The sequence below is a fragment of the Triticum aestivum genome, chromosome 7A (assembly GCF_018294505.1).
Source record: "Triticum aestivum cultivar Chinese Spring chromosome 7A, IWGSC CS RefSeq v2.1, whole genome shotgun sequence".
NCBI lineage: Eukaryota > Viridiplantae > Streptophyta > Magnoliopsida > Poales > Poaceae > Triticum > Triticum aestivum.
Genome location: NC_057812.1, coordinates 71,488,528 through 71,509,120, shown reverse-complemented (window position 1 = coordinate 71,509,120; position 20,593 = coordinate 71,488,528). Strand labels below are relative to the sequence as shown.

The following is a 20,593-nucleotide window of genomic DNA, read 5'->3' as shown; positions in this document are numbered from 1 at the left end:
AAAGAAAATAAGGTTCTCATTTCTCAAATCCAGTCAGAATTTTGCGTAACCGACCAGTTACCAGTTTACCTGCCCCTCCCGGTGGAGAAAATGCTGGCCGGAATTGGCTGGTGTAGACAAAATTAGCTTGAATTCAACAAATTTGGTTTGAAAGTTAAATAATTGAAAATTGTGTTCAAATGATTTCGCATGGAAATTAATTAGAAGAGATCTGAGATTAATAAGGTTTACTGGAAACCGATTCTTCCAGGCCCTAAATAAACATCATATATAGAGAAAAAAAGGCTTGGTCAAAACTCCAAATATCACTTTATAATTTAATTTGGCCAAAGACAAGTATAGTGTCACCACTACATGAGCAGTTCAAGCTCGGTCTCTGCGAGCAATGGACTATTCCCCGGCAGCCGGAGGTCTTTGATGGTGCAGCTCTGGATCCTTGCGCTAATAGGAGCTTTCGATACACAAAACATGGGCCAACAACACCTGACATCGAGCAGCTGGAGACATGGGCAGTGTCAATGAAGTAGAATCGATGCAGTAGGAGGGGCGGCACAGGTAGATTCATTGACGCGACGCCATGAAGTGGGCCAGGGGTACGTGCCTGTTGGCAAGGTGGACAAGGACATCGGCGTCGACGTGGCCGCTAAATAACTACTCCCTCGGTCCCATAATATAAGAGTGTTTTTTACACTAGTGTAGAGTTAAAAACGTTTTTATATTATGGAACGGAGGGAGTAACAGATATTCATGGTTAAGTACTACTCCCTCCATCGAAAATTAATAATATAAAAGCGTGTTTAACACTAAAAACGCTTTTATATTATGGAACGAAAGGAGTAGCTCGCTGCAGATGTGGACCTTTGATCATGTCACACAAGCGAAAACGATCACTTTCATCAGATGCCAATCATGTTATAAGCAAAGAAAGTTCAACTCGAGTAACACATAATATGATCATGTTTAAACACGGGGTACAGTGCCAACCGTAACCCCTTGTACGCACTGGCCGAGTTTTAGTTACAACACAGGTATCCAATGAACAAGTAACAGCAGCAGGTAGCAGCATCTTTTAGTAACAGAACCTTTTCTTGTGTACATATTGTAGTTCAGTAATAGGGCACATCACGAATAGGGCGTTTTGGTGCCCAGGCTCATCTGCACCTGGTTAGATAAGAATTCGTAAAAAATTCAAAACAAATTCAAAAAATTCCAAATAAAAAATTTGTGTGGTAGACAATTTGATGCGTGATATCCGATCCAAATTTCAAGTCATTTGGACATATAAGCAGCTCTCAGCAAAAAAGACAAATCAGGCCAAAACGGTACATGAACAGTAAACATTTTTACAGACCCCCAATTTGTCTTTTTTGCTGAGAGCTGCTCATATGTCCAAATGACTTGAAATTTGGAGCGGGCCTCGCGCATCAAATTGTCTACCACACAAATTTTATTTGGAATTTTTTGAATTTTGCTAGTATTTGTTTTGATTTTTTTCGTCGGCTCGGGTGCAGATGAGCTCGGGTGCAGAAATGGATTTCCAGGCACATCACTCCCTTCTTCGGCTTTTGTGATGGTGGTGGCGGTGCCGATGCTTAGATTTCTTCTTATCTTTTCTCTCCTTTCTCTCTTTTTTCTCTGATTTCCTCTCCTTTTTATTTTCCTTTTTTCCGCGTGGTTCAGAAGAGCTGGATGGCTTATCGTCCAATGTTTCCTTATGCCAGCAATCATCAGGAGACTTGGATCTCAAAAACAGTGGCCTCTCCGGACCTTGTACTCGCCGTTCCCATTTTTCTTCCAAACGTATATCCGGGCTAGGTTCTTCGTCTCGACAATGTGATGAAGCCTTTAGGTATGGACCAGGTTCATCCATCCTAGAGCCAACGGCACCTCTTCCTCGCTTTACCCTGACATAGCACCAAATTACATATTTTGTAAACAGAACTGAAAATATGTAACAGATGCAAATGCGCACAAGTTAAACATAACACTCCCCTTGAAAAACATCACCTAATAGGATATGGCAATCTCAGCAGAATAATGTGATACTACGACTATAATACTGCAGATAATTTGCATCAATAGTTTTGACATAAGCAGAGAAATTCTTAGTTATCTGGCAGGTGTCAATCAATATACTGTCCGCTTGTTCTATGAAGAAACTAACCTTGAATGCAGAAACTTTTCAATTTCATCATCCCCTAGACCATCATCCTGGTCTGAGTAAGAACTATTATAAGTGGTTTCTTCTTCAATCTTTGAGTTGGAACTCATATTTCTCGAGTCACCTTTGCGTTTCTCCCCTCTAGAGTCACCACGCTCTTTATTTCTTCTTTTCAGCTTAGACTCAAGTTCAAGTTCCTTCTCCCTGGCACGCCACATTTCATCAACCTCCACAACACGGTTTGCTGCAGGGGGAACAATCAAGTGTCAATTTAATAATAAAATCGCATGAGAAAGTTAAATGATTCGATTTCACGATATAATGAGCAATGTGAGTTCAAAAAAGGACGTGAGGTTTCTACTCCGAGCACATATGGTCACTATATCTGCGCCACTGAATGTTGTCTCGTGATCTGCTCCAGTTCTTTTACCTGGGAAATACTGAGCGGTATTAAATGTGCTTTTGTCTGGCATACGTATGCTGGTGTCATGTTCTGTGGGGCAGGAAAACGGCAGACATCCGTGGGCGTGAGAGTCATCGTTACTTCCATTGGAGACTCTGGTGGTGAGCCACAGCTCGTAAGGTTTGCTTTAATCTAGTGCATGGAACAGAAAAACAGCTTTCTGGTTAGTACGGACGGAGAGGATTCCTCAACTTTTCCATTGCAAACAAGGAGGTTGGAGAGGCGAAGCAGTTCGAAGGTGCAGCTTGATGTGCACCTACCGGAGGCTGCTGAGCTTGGTCTTGCTGGGCGACAGGATGGCATTCCAGCTCGGCGACGTAGCCTTCAGGCCATCTGAAGAACCACACAGTCCGGTCTGTGGAGTGCATGTACTGATAAGGTTAGCAGGGACTAGATTTAGGCTATAATTGACTCATTACATATAGATTTGTGGCAAGGGATCTTTCTTGACGCACTTGTAGATCCGGGTGCAAGAGATGAAGGGACCTTGTCCCGGCAAGAAATCAGCGGGAGGATTTTGTTGGCAGCAGAGTACGAGGTGGCAGGGAGGACGATCGAGGATTAGGGAGTGAGTTGGGGCCGGGGGGGGGGGGGGGGGTTTGGTGGTGGTCTGTGCTTGGTACCGTATAGGTAGGAGAAGAATCTTGAAGGGGAAAGCTTGCTGGTAGAAGTGAAGTTGTTTGTGGGATTTTTTTTATGGAAGTTTCTGGGATGGAATGTGTTAATGGGTCTGCTCAGGACGATGGAGAAAGGTGCAGATTGCCCACATCGTGAAATGGTGTCTGGGCCAGAAGACATCTGTGAGTATCCGGCACAATAACTCAGCGATCAGTGTGGGCCAGATCAACAGTGAAGGAGAAAATACCGATTTTTATACAAGCTGCAGTACCAGAACCTTCATGAATCTAGGAGAGAACAACGTGCGAGATAAGCGGAGCATCTGTGCTCGCACACCGATTGACACTTTCGGTTCAAAAATACTTATAAAGTAGTCATTAATGCTTATTTAGTGAACCACCCCAAGTTAGAGGAAGCAATTTAAAGTGGTGCCTACATGATTGCCAAATTGTAACTGCGTTCAATTGTGATTAGTTTTGGATGAATTCTCCTAATGAGAAGGTTTCAAGGACATAAAAAAACATTTTCTTCAGTAAAAAACATGATTACAGCTGCTTTGATCAGGTAATCAACACCAGGAGGCAAGGATAATGTAAAACAAACATGATGCTAACCTTGTTGAACTCCACGAACTGTGGCTGTGAGGAAACGGGAGTTTGGACGATGCCTAACATTGGGCTTTCGCAGATATGCATGAACACCTTCCCTGTCAGCCTCTAACTGTAATCTCCGTGCTTCTTCAAGGAGTAATGAAGCTAGACGATTCTCTGTGTCCAGATCCATTGCCCAATTTGAACTTCAGCAACTATGGAGACAGAAATGAAATATTTAGTACATTAAACAATATTAAACTCTGATCTAAAGCAACATCAAAAGAACAATTTATTAGCAGTCAAATCACAAGTATGACAGAAGGGCAGGCGTGGCGCAGTTGTTAGAGTCTCTTCGCTTGTGGCCTAGAGGTCCTGGGTTCGAACCAGCCTCCTTGCAGAATTATTATGCAAGAGTAAGGCGTCCAGAAATTGCCTTCCCCAGACCACACCTTGTGTGGCCGCTTTCAGCACTGTGTACGCCCTTTTTCATTCACAAATTCACAAGTATGACACCGAGGTTCTACAAACTGAACTTTACAACAAAAATCCAATTTTCACACCATATTTGATGTTTGATAAAAAATACTACTCCCTCCGTTTTTAAATATAATGCCACTATCAAAAATACAATTTGCAACTATACAAGGCTACTATCTCTTCCCAAGAAGCATTGACTAGATTTTTGCCTCGTGCGATGGTGCTTATTAATGAGAACGTTGCATGCAGCCATAGAGAAAGAGGCACCACATGCAAAATGTTTAATTAGCCCGGAACATGAGAGGTTTTCCACACAATTAACTGTGCTATTTATTAGTTGGCTTTGTTTTCTTGGTATCTGAAAAATGAGATAGTGACCTTGTATACAAAAACAGAGAGAGTATAAATTATGAACAAAAGTGGGGTTTTCGGACTGGCATCCTATGTTAGATTATCACTTTAAATTTTACTATCTATTCGGCAGGATTACTAAACTGCCTATAGTTATGAAGAAATATCAAATCCTTGTGAACAGCAGCATGGATCTGGAACCTTCAAGATGACAAGGTGCGGGTGATGCTCGGATGTGGGCTCTCTTTAACATATAAACAGAGTCGCCATGCTTAACTGTTGTGCCAAGCGGTCCCATAAACTAGTGATTCCGTCCTACAATAGAGTCAATCCTACAAGCTAATAAATCTTACCAATTAGTTATTGTAAAATGGACTTCCATAAAAGTTAAAAAAAAAATTGTTCAGCTTCAACAATCTTGAGGATTTAGAACAGCAAAATCCAAAAGGCGCATTTTTCCTACCTTCTACGAACAGGGGCAGACTAACGGCCAGTTCAGCAACCCTCCAGCCCTCATAAATCAAAAACCTCCGCTCCACTAATACATTTGGAATTTGACAAAACATTCCACCACCAGCTCCACCCCCTCACATGTACTCCCTCCGTTCTAAAATAGATGACTCAACTTTATACTAACTTTAGTATAAAGTTGGGTCATCTATTTTGGAACGGAGGGAGTATATTTTACAGAGTCTTGCTCAATGAACAAGCATACCCCATGTTTCCATTGGTGGTTTTTTTTTTTTTTTTGAGAGAGGATGTTTCCATTGGTGTTGCGCAGACAAGGTTGCAAGTTCGCTTCGCAAATATATGTACTCAAGGTATTCAAATAGTATAAATTTCGCACTAGGCAACTTTGCAAATGTTTCAAATTGATGATACAGATTTAAATTGCATAAATGTCACAGTGCAATGATATGCCAAATATAGAAGGATCATAAGATTCTTCGGCATTACAAAACACTGAACCAGCTAGAAGGGGCCAAAAAAATTACAAGTGTTCTCAATGGATTTCACACCCAAAGTCATACAACGATATCACAGCCAATTAATACAAACCTGCTGTTACTTATCAAAACTGAGCCGGACATGAGCTGGGAGTCGAGGAGAAGGAGGGGTCAGGAGCTCACCTCGCTGTCGCTGATGAAGATCTGCTGATGCCGGGGAAGAGCGGACCCGCCCTCGCGCGGATGAAGGACGCGGGGGCCCTAAGTGGAGCAGCGGAGGGCGTCGCCGTCGACGGTGAGTGAAGGAGGCGGAGGCGCGGGATCCGAAGGAGAGGGGCCGGAGGGAGGGATCCGGAGGGGCAGCTGAGGGCGGCGGGGATGGGCGGGCGCGGGAGGGAGGGAGGGAGGAGGGAGACCATTACCTGGCCGGTGACACGGTGCAGAGGGGGGGTGGCAGGTTGTTCCCCTCTCCTTCCGATCAGACACCGCCGCCAACAAGCTAGGGAAGAAGAGAAAACAGAAGAAATCAGTACGAGATGGAAAAGGGGAGCAAGGAGAAGGGGCCGACTGACCTCGATTCGAGGTCGAGGGTGGCTGCCGCCGACGGAGCCGATTGAGGTCGGCGGCGCCGCCGATGCTCCTTCCTCTCACTGCAGTGGAGAGAGACTGCGGAGGAGAAAAGTGCAGGCGAATCCTGGCCTGGACAAGCCCGGCCCACTGTCAATTTCTTTTTAAGAAAAAACAGCCTATGGCTTTGCTGAGTCTCCAATCCAAAGCCCAGCTATCCACGCAAACCTTCGTGTGATTTGTTTCTCAAAACAAAAAAACTATTGTGTTATAGGGGCCAGTGTGTCCATCGTAACAAGAGGGGCGGGAGCGCGAGGACCGTCCCGTCACCGATGTGGCGGCGCGCCGCGCTGCCACGGAAGAGGAAGCTATTTGTGTCTGTATCCTCCGTAAGCGACACATGAGGAACACGCATGCCCTCACCCCGAGAGCAAGCCCGGACGGTCCGTGCCATAGCCCGAATGCCATCCAAAGAGGAGAAGGACGACAGTGACGGGGCAGATAACTCCGGCGTGGAAGAGATCCGGCTTGATCCATGTTGTATTAGAAGTTTACGATGCACGTGTAATGTGAATTTGTGGTTTGCTAATTGAGATATCCAAATATGGGAACGAAAATTTAAGGTGTCATCGGACGCATCCGGTCGTGTGCGTGGACGTTTGAGGGGCCAATTTAGCTGTAGATGCTCTAAGCACCATTTTCGGCAAACACCCACGTGCAAAATTGATTTCCCTTTACATGGATTAGTATATACGCCCTCCCCGTGGTTTTAGGCCCAAACCACGGGGATCCACACGGAAATAGTCACGGCCTATTCGATCGATTTACCCTCGAGTGGATCTTTATTCAACCCAAACCCCTCAAAACCATGAGGAAAAATAATTAGCTCCTACACACCCGTGGGAAAAATCATGGAGAATCTCATTACGTATAAACAAACACCCCCACAACGTTAATAGGAGTATATTTCTTTCCAAATCAACGAGAGGTTGTTCCAGTGCATGGAGAAGCCATTCGTTCCCGTGTGCTCAACTTCCTTAATTGTTGGTAGCCTCCAAACAGCAGACATGGTACTCCAAGGCTCTCGGGCATAAGCAAAAGGGATGGAAATTGTCTTCTGTGCCATTGCCACAAAATGGACGGACGTTGGTCTCCCAAGTCCTCCCTTCTGTTTGTATTGCCAGGTTGGTAATGAATCAGTTGCAATACCCCATCAGACAAGAAATTATAGCAGGAGAAACATCGCAGGACCAAATGTACTTCCAACACGGTCTGCATCCATCAGGAGTCGAGCTTGATGCAAATGCATTGTCTCCTGTAGCTTCCTCCAACGCTAGAGTATATGCATTTTTTACCATAAAAAGACCATATTTCCCCGAGCTCCATGTCAACGTATCATCACACGTCTTGGGGAAGATCTTATTTTTAGTATCTCGGATCCATCACACGGCAGAAAGTGGGTTTGCACGGAGTCAACCCCCACGGATACTCCTTTCTTTTCTTTTTTTTCGGAAAAACTTCCAATCTATTCATCTTTAATCATGGCAGTACAACGAATACCAGAAATAAAAATTACATCCAGATTCATAGACCACCTAGCGATGACTGCAAACACTGAAACGAGCCGACGCGCCGTCATCGCCCCTCCATCGCCGGGCACAACTTGTTGTAGTAGACAGTCGGAAAGTCGTTGTGCTAACCCCCACGGATACTCCTTTCGTTCTCAACTCTCCTAATCGTTGTCCATGACGAAGAAGCATAACCCGCGAAAACTATGTTCTCAACCTTACCAAGTGAATAATGACAAGCTTTTAAAATCTGAGCACACAAACTATCTTGCTTAGACTGGTTGTAATGGAGAGTATCATGATACTAGTATATATTACTACCTTTGTAATGCATAGTATTATAAGTTAGTATCTTAGGTTTGTTAGATTGATCTCTTCCCCAATGGGCCCAACGTCCCATTGGACCCTTGACCCACGCCCTGATCGGGGGCATCCAGCCCAAGCAAGGCTGATGGGCCCTGTCGCGCAATGCCATATAGAGGAGGTGGGGACCACGGCACAAGGTATGAGGTTCGTCGCCGCCACTGTTCCCCACTCCTAACCCTAGTCCGATCAAGAGGGAAGCGCTGAAGCGATGGGAAGCGCCACCAGCCACTTCACCGTCAACCTCTACGCCGAGCTCCCCACCATCACCATGGCCGGCACCGGGAGTTCCTCGAGTCACAGAGAAGGTACTCCACCATAGATTCCTAACCCTAACCGATCCAAAGCAATCTATCAATGGTATCAGACAGGTTTGGTTATAGGATCTTCGGTACAAAGAAAAACAGAGATAGAAAGATCCCCCCTCCTCAAGAACCCTAACCCTAACAGAGAAAAGAGGGAAAAGAAATCCGAAAAGTAGCGCCGCCGCACCGTTCCTCTCGGTCCCGAATCGCATCGGCATGCCGAGGATTCGGGAAGAAGAACTCCACCCCGACCGAGGCTAAGGGCACCGCGGCCAAACCGTTCGACGGCGACGCACTCACTGCAAGGCGAACGCGCAGCCGGTGAAGGGGATGGCAACGGCGCCACCACCAAGTGCTCCACCATCGCCGTCTTCAAGCGAGGCAGAGGAGGAGCGGGCGCAGCTGCGCCTTGTTCTCTCTGGAAAAGGGGGCGGTGGATGGAGAAAGAGAGGGGGGAACAAGAGCAGGCACGTGCGCAGCGGTGGCCGCTCGATGCCATCGCCGACGGCAGGACAGAGACTCGCCGGTGGCCTTGCGGGACAGGAGCATAAGATAGCTCCGCCGCGCCCTTATCTCTCTCTCTCTCTCTGTCAACGAACAGAGGTTAAGAAGAAAATGCGGCGCGGTGGCCATTGACGCCGTCGCCGGCGGCCGGCGCGACCGAACCGGCCGGCGGAGCCGCCGCTATGGAGACGAACAGAGAGAGGGAGGAGAGCGGTGCGCAGGCGGGAAATGAGCGAAGGTTTTCGCCGGTGGCCGCGTCGCTAGCTGGTTTTGATCCAGCGATCGGCGCGCTGGACCGTCGGATCTGATCAGACGGCCGCAAGTAAACCCTAGATCGCTACCGGACCTTTGGGCCGACAGAAGGCGGGCCTCTGGTCAGACGGGCCAGGCCGCAGCCACCCTCACCTGCGCTAGGCCTTATGGGCCGAAAGTGAGGCGGACCAGGCCGAGGCTCGGCTCGGCTGCAGTTTTGTCTGTTTTCTGTCCAAGTTTTGGGCAAATTTTTATATAGTTTTTCTAATCAAATTTAATAAAACGAAAATTTGTTTAGAAAATAGAAAGTGACAGAAAATTTTCTATAAAGAATAAAATGTTCATGAATTTTTTATTCATGTTTTTCCGCTGCAAATAAAAATAAAAGTGCTCTTTTAAAAGTGAATAGAACTAAAGTAAAAGATTAAATTGTTGCTTCTCTAATGCAATTTTGAACAAACCGGTTAATATTGCTTAGAGAGTAAAAGAGTACAGAATTGTTTCTGGATGGAATATTGTAAAGTTTCCGCTGGAAAGAAAAAGTTTTATCCTCCAATTAAATTGGAACCAATGGGAAAATTTAATTGAAAGAATTGTTCTTAGCAATGTTTTCCCCTGTGGGTGAAATAAGATGCAGATAGTTTCCGCTATGACAAAAGAAAGATTTGTGTTTTAAAGTTAAAATATGGTATCGTTATTTTCTGACCAACGCTGATGATAATAGTATTATAATTCTATGAGTCTTATGTTCAAAGCTTAAATCTCTGACAAATTTTGTATCAAAGTGATCAATTTTTAGAGAACATATAAAGATCAAGAAATGCTCTTGGACTAGAGAAATGTATATTTTTTGTTCCCGCTGCAATAAAGTTGATGATAATGATTATTTCTTAGCAAATTTGTCTAATAGACATACACATTGTTTATGAGTTATATGCATTATTTCCATTTTCCGCCCAACGGTGATATGGAATTATGTAGAAGGATGATGTTTTATTCTAATTCTGCCCAACGGTGATTTAGAATATAAAAGAAAATTTTAAAAGTTTAATGTGCATATTTTTTAACCAGACCAACATGGGGTTATTTTTTATGCTCATTCTTGTTGATTATTTGCTAATTCTTCTCAGAAGACTAAAAGTTTTTCATGCTTTCATTTGTTAAAGAGAATGGTTGGGTACTTGTGACCCGAAAGATGACCAGGAAAGGTCATAACGTGAGGGAGTATGTTCTCTCTAAAGAATGGCTTCAAAAGAAAAGAGATAGACCATTGAGAAGTCTTGGTTGACGAATGTCTTTCATGTACTCTCTATGAAGAAGATGTTTCAGTTAACATGATTTGAGATGAAACAAGCAACATGCGTGTTTAATTTGACCAACGTCGGATCACGCATGTGTGTCAAAGAGCATTCGGGTTTATTCCTAAATTTGATGATTGAATATGCAGTCAAAAGAGCCAATTCTGGCATTTATGTCTCTTACAGGGAATTACCCGCATGGTGGGAAAAGATGATTATGATAAAACCCGCATGGCGGAAAAAGTCTGGAAAAATACCTGCGTAATGGGGTAAAGTTGACATAATATTATGTCAAAAATCCCGTATGGAGGGAGAAATTTATGCAAAGGACTTATCCTGTATGACAGGAGAAAGATATGATGACTCATGTGCTTTTAATGTGTCTCACTCTCGGAGGGAAGGATGGAGTAGCTATTATGCTTTCCTAGTATCGACCGTACACCTTATGTGTAACGGTCATTAAGCACTCAATAAATCCAAAGAGAATAAAAGTTACAAACGAACCTAAAGATAAGAATGATATTCAAGTGTGACTTGCAAAAGTACTAATGATAAAGAACTCTGTTGAGTTTCTGAAATGGAATGAGGAAAAAGTACTCACATACCAGTTAATAGATAACTTCATTTCGTATGAAGTAATCAGATAAATGAAGTAGATAATCGAAGTTTCCTCAATTCACAAGAGTTATGAATGGTTTTTCAAAATTGTGGCAGAAAGGTTCTTGCCACATTTCGAGGGGGAGAAAGAAATATGAGATAAATTAAGAATGCTGAAACTCCCCTATACTTTAGATAATGTGATCGCCTGGGGGAGTACGACGGTTATCATAATACCCCTAAAGAAAAGAAATAGCTGTATTCCTGGATCTTTTACAGTTCCAAAAGCAGAATAAGGAATACTAAGATGGTTCTTAAAGTGGCATAAAGAAGAAAGTTTTAACAGAATAAACCCAAATAATAAAGTTTAAAGCTACGCCATTTTTTAGTGAAGATGGAGTAATCTGGGGGAGCATGTTGTATGATCTATACAACACCTGTTGTCAGCTCTATAAAGGATGAATGAGTAAACATGGATCTTGTGATACAGGTCCCTGTAAAATCTATTGCCTCTTGAAATGAAAGACTATAGAATTAATTTGCCTCTTGGCAATGACAGATCAACAACAACCCCATATGAAAGAAGTGCTAGTACCTGAGACACAGATGATCTCAAGGAATGAGAAAATTAGATACTTCCGATTACTATAAAGTCTATGTTAGTGAAATTCAAATGGAGGTTGATCCCACCTCATTTAAAGTGCTCAATCGAGCTTTGAGAAGTGTCTGTTTGTCTAAATGATAAGAGACTATGTGAGATGAAATAAAATTGGTGAATCCCGGCGATGTTTGGGACTCATAAGTAATTTCCAATGGAGCCAAAATAGTAGGCTATACAGGGTCTACAAGGCCAATGTGACTCCAAAGGAAATATGTAAAGGTGTAAAACACGACTTAAATCGAAAGTTTTTGTGCAAAGAGAATGAATAAATTACAATGAGTGTTAGTGGCACATCATGATCGACATCATGATCTGAGTTACATCAGATGAAAGTAAAGAACACAAGGGATACTGCTTCAAGAAGTCTTTTATGGACTAGAGCAAGTCTCTAGACAGTGGCATTTAAAGTTAGAAGAATCAGATGTTATTTTGGGTTAAAGAAAATGAGAGGACAATTGTATTTATGCAAAGTTATAGAATAGGGAATTCATTCTAATCATGTGCATGTGGATGTTGTCCTACTTGATAGTGGTCATGTCAATCTACTGCAGGAGGAGAAAAGAAGTTCTTGTCCTCAAAGTTCGAAAGAGTGTTCTCGGTAGAGTGTCTCTCGTTATAATTATCGAGATTCACCAAGAAAAGAATAAAAAGGGGGTATTAGGAATGTCAAATGGACATGCTAAGAAAGGTCTCTAAAGTATGCATGGGAGAAAACCTACACTTGTTTTTATAGTCAAGGGTAATGGAACTGGAAACTTTGGTGTTCCAAAAGTTGATGAGAAAAGATTGAAAATGGATATGGTGCCATATGCTTCAGCTGTTGGAAGCTCAATATATTACACAGTTCACATATCCGGGTTGTTTTGGCAATGTCCAGTCCATATATAGATCACTATGGAGTCAAAGATATCGGCCTCATGCTGAAAGAAATAAGTGCTCCCAAAAGATTGTGAGTACAAAGACATGACTTGTGAAATGTATAGCAAAATCCACAATTGTCGCCATCTTTCAAACTTCGAGTTTTTGTGTGGAAAAGCTCCAAAGAATGAAATAATTATCATCAATGTGATGCAAAAACATGTTATAGCTTGATATGAGGCTGAGGGACAGGCAAAGTGGTTAAGAAGACCTATACCCAGAGTTGATAATGGTTGACAACATCGATAACCATTTTAAGTTTTTGCTCCTATGACAACGAGTCAAGTGTTGATGCCAAACACACTGACACAGAGTTATGCGTTGTAAAGGAGAAAGTACGGAATTATGTAGAAGTGCTTGAAGCATAAAAGCAACAGACAAGTGTTTTGCAGATCTGCTTATTAAAGGCTTACCGCCCAATGTGTTCGGAGAACACACAGTCGACATGGGTTTTATGGCATAGTCTAAGATTTCCAGACAATAAAAGGGCCCAAGGTTAAAGAATCTATTTCAAAACAGAGGAGTGTGTTGTAGGTGTTGATTCTATCGGGGATCCCTGATGATGAGACATGTTCTAATGCAAATCTGTGATGGAACGAATACTTTGAAAAGAGTTATTTCAAAGTATAAAGTTAAAAGTATATGATGAGATCAAGGGGGGGGGAATGTTAGATTGTTCTCTTCCCTAATGGGCCCAACGGCCCATTGGACCCTTGACCCATGCCCTGATCAGGGGCGTCTAGCCCAAGCAAGGCTGATGGGCCCCTATCGCGCAGTGCCATATAGAGGAGGTGGGGACCACGGCACAAGGTATGAGGTTCGCCGCCGCCGCTGTTCCCCACTCCTAACCCTAGTCCGATCGAGAGGGAGGCGCTAAAGCGATGGGAAGCGCCACCAGCCACTTCACCGTCAACCTCTACGCCGAGCTCCCCACCATCACCATGGCCGTGTTGGAAATATGCCCTAGAGGCAATAATAAATTGGTTATTATTATATTTCCTTGTTCATGATAATCGTTTATTATCCATGCTAGAATTGTATTGATAGGAAACTCAGTTACATGTGTGGATACATAGACAACACCATGTCCCTTAGACCATGAGATTGTGCAACTCTCGGATACCGTAGGAATACTTTGGGTGTGCCAAACGTCACAACGTAACTGGGTGGCTATAAAGGTGCACTACAGGTATCTCCGAAAGTGTCTGTTGGGTTGGCACGAATAGAGACTGGGATTTGTCACTCCGTGTAAATGGAGAGGTATCTTTGGCCCACTCGGTAGGACATCATCATAATGTGCACAATGTGACCAAGGAGTTGATCACGGGATGATATTTTATGGAACGAGTAAAGAGACTTGCCGGTAACGAGGTTGAACAAGGTATCGGGATACCGACGATTGAATCTCGGGCAAGTATCGTACCACTAGACAAAGGGAATTGTATACATGATTGATTGAATCCTCGACATCATGGTTCATCCGATGAGATCATCGTGGAACATGTGGGAGCCAACATGGGTATCCAGATCCCGCTGTTGGTTATTGGCCGGAGAGTTATCTCGGCCATGTCTGCATGACTCCCGAACCCGTAGGGTCTACACACTTAAGGTTCGATGACGCTAGGGTTATAGGGAATAGATATACGTGGTTACCGAATGTTGTTCGGAGTCCCGGATGAGATCCCGGACGTCACGAGGAGTTCCGGAATGGTCCGGAGGTAAATATTAATATATAGGAAGTATGGTTTTTGGCCATCGGAAGTGTTCCGGGCATCACCGGTAGTGTACCGGGACCACCGGAGGGGTCCGGGGGTCCACCAGGTGGGGCCACCAGCCCCGGAGGCCTACATGGGCCAATAGTGGGAAGGTATCAGCCCCTAAGTGGGCTGGGGCGCCTCCCCACCAAGGCCCATGCGCCTAAGGGGAAGAGGGGGCAAACCCTAAGGGCAGATGGGCCTTAAGGCCCATGCCTGGTGCGCCTCCCTCTCCCCCTCCACTTGGCCGCCACCCTAGATGGGATTGGGGCTGGCCGCCGCCCCTAGGGTGGAACCCTAGGTGGGGCGCACCCCTCCCTCTCCCCTATATATACTTGAGGACTTGGGGCTGCCAACAGATGAGTTCCTCTCCTTCTTGGCGCAGCCCTACCCCTCTCCCTCCTCGTCTCTTGCGGTGCTTGACGAAGCCCTGCCGGAGTACCACGCTCCTCCACCACCACCACGCCGTCGTGCTGCTGCTGGATGGAGTCTTCCCCAACCTCTCCTTCTCCCCTTGCTGGATCAAGGTGTAGGAGACATCACCGGGCTGTACGTGTGTTGAACACGGAGGTGCCGTCCATTCGGCACTAGGATCATCGGTGATTTGGATCACAACGAGTACGACTCCATCAACCCCGTTCTCTTGAACGCTTCCACGTAGCGATCTACAAGGGTATGTAGATGCACTCTCCTTTCCTCGTTGGTAGACTTCCTCATAGATTGATCTTGGTGATGCGTAGAAAATTTTGAATTTCTGCTACGTTCCCCATCAGTGGCATCATGAGCTAGGTCTATGCGTAGTTTCTATGCACGAGTAGAACACAAAGTAGTTGTGGGCGTTGATTTTGTTCAATATGCTTACCGTTACTAGTCCAATCTTGATTCGGCGGCACTGTGGGATGAAGCGGCCCGGACCGACCTTACACGTACTCTTACGTGAGACTGGTTCCACCGACTGACATGCACTAGTTGCATAAGGTGGCTAGCGGGTGTCTGTCTCTCCCACTTTAGTCGGATCGGATTCGATGAAAAGGGTCCTTATGAAGGGTAAATAGCAATTGGCATATCACATTGTGGTTTTTGCATAGGTAAGAAACGTTCTTGCTAGAAACCCATAGCAGCCACGTAAAGCATGCAAACAACAATTAGAGGACGTCTAACTTGTTTTTGCAGGGTATGCTATGTGATGTGATATGGCCAAGAAGAATGTGATGAATGATATGTGATGTATGAGATTGATCATGTTCTTGTAATAGGAATCACGACTTGCATGTCGATGAGTATGACAACAGGCGGGAGCCATAGGAGTTGTCTTTATTTATTGTATGACCTGCGTGTCATTGAACAACGCCATGTAATTACTTTACTTTATTGCTAACTGGTAGCCATAGTAGTAGAAGTAATAAGTTGGCGAGACAACTTCATGGAGACACAATGATGGAGATCATGATGATGGAGATCATGGTGTCATTCCGGTGACGATGATGATCATGGAGCCCCGAAGATGGAGATCAAAAGGAGCAATATGAAATTGGCCATATCATGTCACTATTTGATTGCATGTGATGTTTATCATGTTTATGCATCTTATTTGCTTAGAACAACGGTAGCTTAAATAAGATGATCCCTCACTAAAATTTCAAGAGAAGTGTTCTCCCTAACTGTGCACCGTTGCAAAAGTTCGTCATTTCGAAGCACCACGTGATGATCGGTTGTGATAGATTCTTACGTTCGAATACAACGGGTGTTGACGAGCCTAGCATGTACAGACATGGCCTCAGAACACATGCGAAACACTTAGGTTAACTTGACGAGCCTAGCATGTACAGACATGGCCTCGGAACACGGAGGACCGAAAGGTCAAACATGAGTCGTATAGAAGATGCGATCAACATGAGATGTTCACCGATGATGACTACCGTCTCACGTGATGATCGGACACGGCCTAGTTGATTCGGATCATGTATCACTTAGATGACTAGAGGGATGTCTATCTGAGTGGGAGTTCATAAGATGAACTTAATTATCCTGAACATAGTCAAAAGGTCTTCGCAAATTATGTCGTAGCTCGCGCTTCAGTTCTACTGTTTAGATATGTTCCTAGAGAAAAATTAGTTGAAAGTTGATAGTAGCATTTATGCAGACAGTAGAAGGCTTATGTCCTTAATGCACTGCTCAGTATGCTGAACCTCGAACGTCGTCTGTGGATGTTGCGAACATCTGACATACACGTTTTGATGACTACATGATAGTTCAGTGCGTAATGCTAAATGGTTTAGAATTGAGGCACCAAAGACGTTTTTGAAACATCGCAGAACATATGAGATGTTCCAAGGACTGAAATTGGGATTTCAGGCTCGTGCCCACGTCAAGAGGTATAAGACCTCCACGATTTTCTTAGCCTGCATAATAAGGGAGAAAAGCTCAATCTTGAGCTTGTGCTCAGATTGTCTGAGTACAACAATCGCTTGAATCGAGTGGGAGTTGATCTTCCAGATGAAATAGTGATGGTTCTCCAAAGTCACTACCACCAAGCTACTAGAGCTTCGTGATGAACTATAACATATCAGGGATAGATATGATCCTTGATCTATTCGCGACACCGCGAAAGTAGAAATCAAAAGGGAGCATCAATCGTTGATGGTCAGTAAAACCACTAGTTTCAAGAAGGGCAAGGGCAAGAAAGGGATACTTCATGGAACAACAAATCAGTTGCTATTCTAGTGAAGAAACCCAAAGTTGAACCCAAGCCCGAGACTAAGTGCTTCTGTAATAAGGGGAACAGTCACTGAAGCAAAACCACCCTAGATACTAGGTAGATGAGAAGGCTGGCAAGGTCGACAGAAGTATATTGGATATGCATTATAATGTGTACTTTACTAGTACTCCTAGTAGCACCAGGGTATTAGATACCGGTTCGGTTGCTAAGTGTTAGTAACTCGAAACAAAAGGCTACGGAATAAATGGAGACTAGCTAAAAGGTGAGATGACGATATGTGTTGGAAGTATTTCCAAGGTTGATCAAATATCGTACGCTCCCTCTACCATCGAGATTGGTATTAAAACCTAAATAATTGTTATTTGGTGTTTGTGTTGAGCATAGACATGATTGGATTATGTATATCGCGATACGGTTATTCATTTAAGGAGAATAATGGTTACTTTGTTTATTTGAATAATACCATCCCGATCGTAGTGATACACATTTTCATGCCAAAGGTATAAGATAGTAATGATAATACCACACAAATGTGGCACTGCAATTTGAGTCATATTGGTATAAAACGCATGAAGAAGCTCCATGTTGATGGATCTTTGGACTCACTCATTTTTGAAAGGATTGAGACATGCGAACCATGTTTGTTGGTAGATATGCATGAAGAAACTCTATACAGATGGATCATTTGGACTCACTTGATTTTGAATCACTTGAGACATGCAAATCATACCACATGGGCAAGATGACTGAAGGCCTCGTTTTCAGTAAAATGGAACAAGAAAGCAACTTGTTGGAAGTAATACATCTTGATGTGCGCAGTCCAATGAGTGCTGAGGCATGTAGTGGATATCGCTATGTTCTTACTTCACAGATGATTTGAGTAGATACTGAGTATATTTACTTGATGAAACATAAGTCTGAATTATTGAAAGGTTCAAGTAATTTCAGAGTGAAGTTGAACATCGTCGTGACAAGAGGATAAAATGTCTATGATATGATCGTAGAGATGAATATCTGAATTACGAGTTTGGCACAGAATTAAGACATTGTGGAAATTGTTTCACAACCAATACAGCCTGGAACACAATAGTGTGATGGTGTGTCCGAACATCATAACTACACCCTATTGGATATGATGCATACCATGATGTCTCTTATCAAACTACCACGATAGTTTATGGGTTAGGCATTAGAGACAACCACATTCACTTTAAATAGGGCACCACGTAATTCCAATGAGATGACACCGTGTGAACTATGGTTTAGAGAAACCTAAGCTGTTATTTCTTAAAAGTTTGGGGCTGCAACGCTTATGTGAAAAAGTTTCAGGCTGATAAGCTAGAACCCAAAGCGGATAAATGCATCTTCATAGGACACCCAAAACAGTTGGGTATACCTCCTGTCTCAGATCCGAAAGCAATAAGGGATTGTTTCTAGAATCGGGTCCTTTCTCGAGGAAAAGTTTCTCTCGAAAGAATTGAGTGGGAGGATGGTGGAGACTTGATGAGGTTATTGAACCGTCTCTTCAACTAGTGTGTGGCAGGGCACAGGGAGTTGTTCCTATGGCACCTACACCAATTGAAGTGGAAGCTTATGATAGTGATCATGAAACTTCAGATCAAGTCACTACCAAACCTCATGGGATGACAAGGATGCATACTAATTCAGAGTGGTACGTAATCCTGTCTTGGAAGTCATGTTGCTAGACAACAATGAACCTACGAGCTATGGAGAAGCGATGGTGGGCCTGGATTCCAAAATGGCTCGAGGCCATATAATCTGAGAGAGGATCCATATATGAAAACAAAGTGTAGACTTTGGAATAACTACTTGATGGTCGTAAGGCTATTAGATACATATGGATTTTAAAAAGGAAGACGGACAATGATGGTAAGTATCACCATTAAGAAATCTCGACTTGTCGTTAAGATGTTTTCCGACAAGTTCAAGGAGTTGACTACGATGAGACTTTCTCACTCGTAGCGATGTTAAGAGTCTGTTGGAATTATATTAGCGATTACTGCATTATTTATGAAATCTTGCAGACAAGATGCCAAAACATTGTTTCCTCGACGATTTTCTTCAGGAAAGGTTGTATGTGATACAACCGGAAGGTTTTGTCAATCCTGAAAGATGCTAACAAGTATGCAAAGCTCCAGCAATCCTTCTAAGGACTGGAGTAAGCATCTCGGAGTTGCAATGTATGCTTTGATGAGATGATCAAAGTTTTTGGGTGTATACAAAGTTTATGAGAAACTTGTATTTCCAAAGAAGTGAGTGGGAGCACTATAGAATTTCTGATGAGTATATGTTGTTGACATATTGTTGATCAGAAATGACGTAGAATTTCTAGAAAGCATATAGGGTTATTTGGAAAGTGTTTTTCAATGGAAAGCCTGGATTAAGCTACTTGAACATTGAGCATAAGATCTATATGGATAGATCAAAACGCTTAATGGTACTTTCAAATGAGCACATACCTTGACATGATCTTGAAGGTGTTCAAGATGGATCAGTCAAAGAAGGAGTTCTTGCCTGAGTTGTAAGGTATGAAGTTAAGACTTAAAGCTCGACCACGGTAGAAGAAAGAGGAAGGACGAAGGTCGTCCCCTATGCTTTTGTCATAGGCTCCATACGGTATGCCATGCTAAGTACCACACCTGATGTGTGCCTTGCCACATATTTGGCAAGAGGGTACAAAGGTGATCTAGGAGTAGATCACCAGATAGCGGTCTAAATTATCCTTAGAGGAATAAGGATATGTTTCTCAGTTATGGAGGTGATAAAGAGTACGACGTAAAGAGTTATGTCGATGCAAGCTTAACACCTATCCGGATAGCTCTGAGTAGAGATATCGGATACGTATAATGGAGCAACAATTTAGAATAGCTCCAAGTAGAACAGTTATTTGAAATGGCTCCAAATGTAGCATAGTAGTTGCATCTACAAGATGACATAGAAATTTGCGAAGTACATACGGATCTGAATGCTGCAGACCCGTTGACTGAAACCTCTCTCACAAGCATAACATGATCAAACCCAGAACTCTTTGGGTGTTAGTCACATGGGGATGTGACCTTGAGTGTTAATCACATATCGATGTGAATTGGATTATTGACTCTAGTGCAAGTGGGAGACTGTTGGAAATATGCCCTAGAGGCAATAATAAATTGGTTATTATTATATTTCCTTATTCATGATAATCGCTTATTATCCATGCTAGAATTGTATTGATAGGAAACTCAGTTACATGTGTGGATACATAGACAACACCATGTCCCTAGTAAGCCTCTAGTTGACTGGCTCGTTGATCAATAGATGGTTACAGTTTCCTGACCATGGACATTGGATGTCGTTGATAACGGGATCACATCATTAGGAGAATGATGCCATGGACAAGACCCAATCCTAAGCCTAGCACAAAGATCGTGTAGTTCGTATGCTAAAGCTTTTCTAATGTCAAGTATCATTTCCTTA

General features: G+C 43.4%; 1 protein-coding gene across 2 annotated transcripts; it reads right to left on the bottom strand.

The window, feature by feature from the left end:
* Window positions 1–939: 939 nt before the first annotated feature.
* On the bottom strand, window positions 940–6,340 carry LOC123151645 (nucleolar protein 58). Of its 2 annotated transcripts, XR_006475751.1 has the most exons (6): window positions 6,183–6,340; window positions 5,794–6,109; window positions 3,857–4,047; window positions 2,165–2,405; window positions 1,479–1,904; window positions 940–1,222 (listed from the first exon to the last, which is right to left on the bottom strand). XR_006475751.1 is itself a non-coding variant. In XM_044571326.1 (5 exons), exons 3-5 carry the CDS (start codon window positions 4,023–4,025, stop codon window positions 1,547–1,549), a joined length of 768 nt encoding a protein of 255 aa, XP_044427261.1. In that variant the 5' UTR covers window positions 4,026–4,047; window positions 5,794–6,109; window positions 6,183–6,340; the 3' UTR covers window positions 1,412–1,546. The 2 variants fall into 2 exon arrangements, 1 of the variants encoding a protein (XP_044427261.1); XM_044571326.1 differs by lacking the exon at window positions 940–1,222 and having other exon boundaries at window positions 1,412–1,904.
* Window positions 6,341–20,593: the final 14,253 nt, after the last annotated feature.

What these genes read in the sequence shown, in the direction of transcription:
- LOC123151645 (XM_044571326.1), bottom strand. Translation starts at nt 4,025, where the DNA reads ATGGATCTGGACACAGAGAATCGTCTAGCTTCATTACTCCTTGAAGAA. An exon ending in AGTTCGTGGAGTTCAACAAG is followed by an intron (nt 2,406 to 3,856) that starts GTTAGCATCATG and finishes TTCCCCCTGCAG; the next exon opens with CAAACCGTGTTGTGGAGGTT. An exon ending in GAAAAGTTTCTGCATTCAAG is followed by an intron (nt 1,905 to 2,164) that starts GTTAGTTTCTTC and finishes GTGCTATGTCAG; the next exon opens with GGTAAAGCGAGGAAGAGGTG.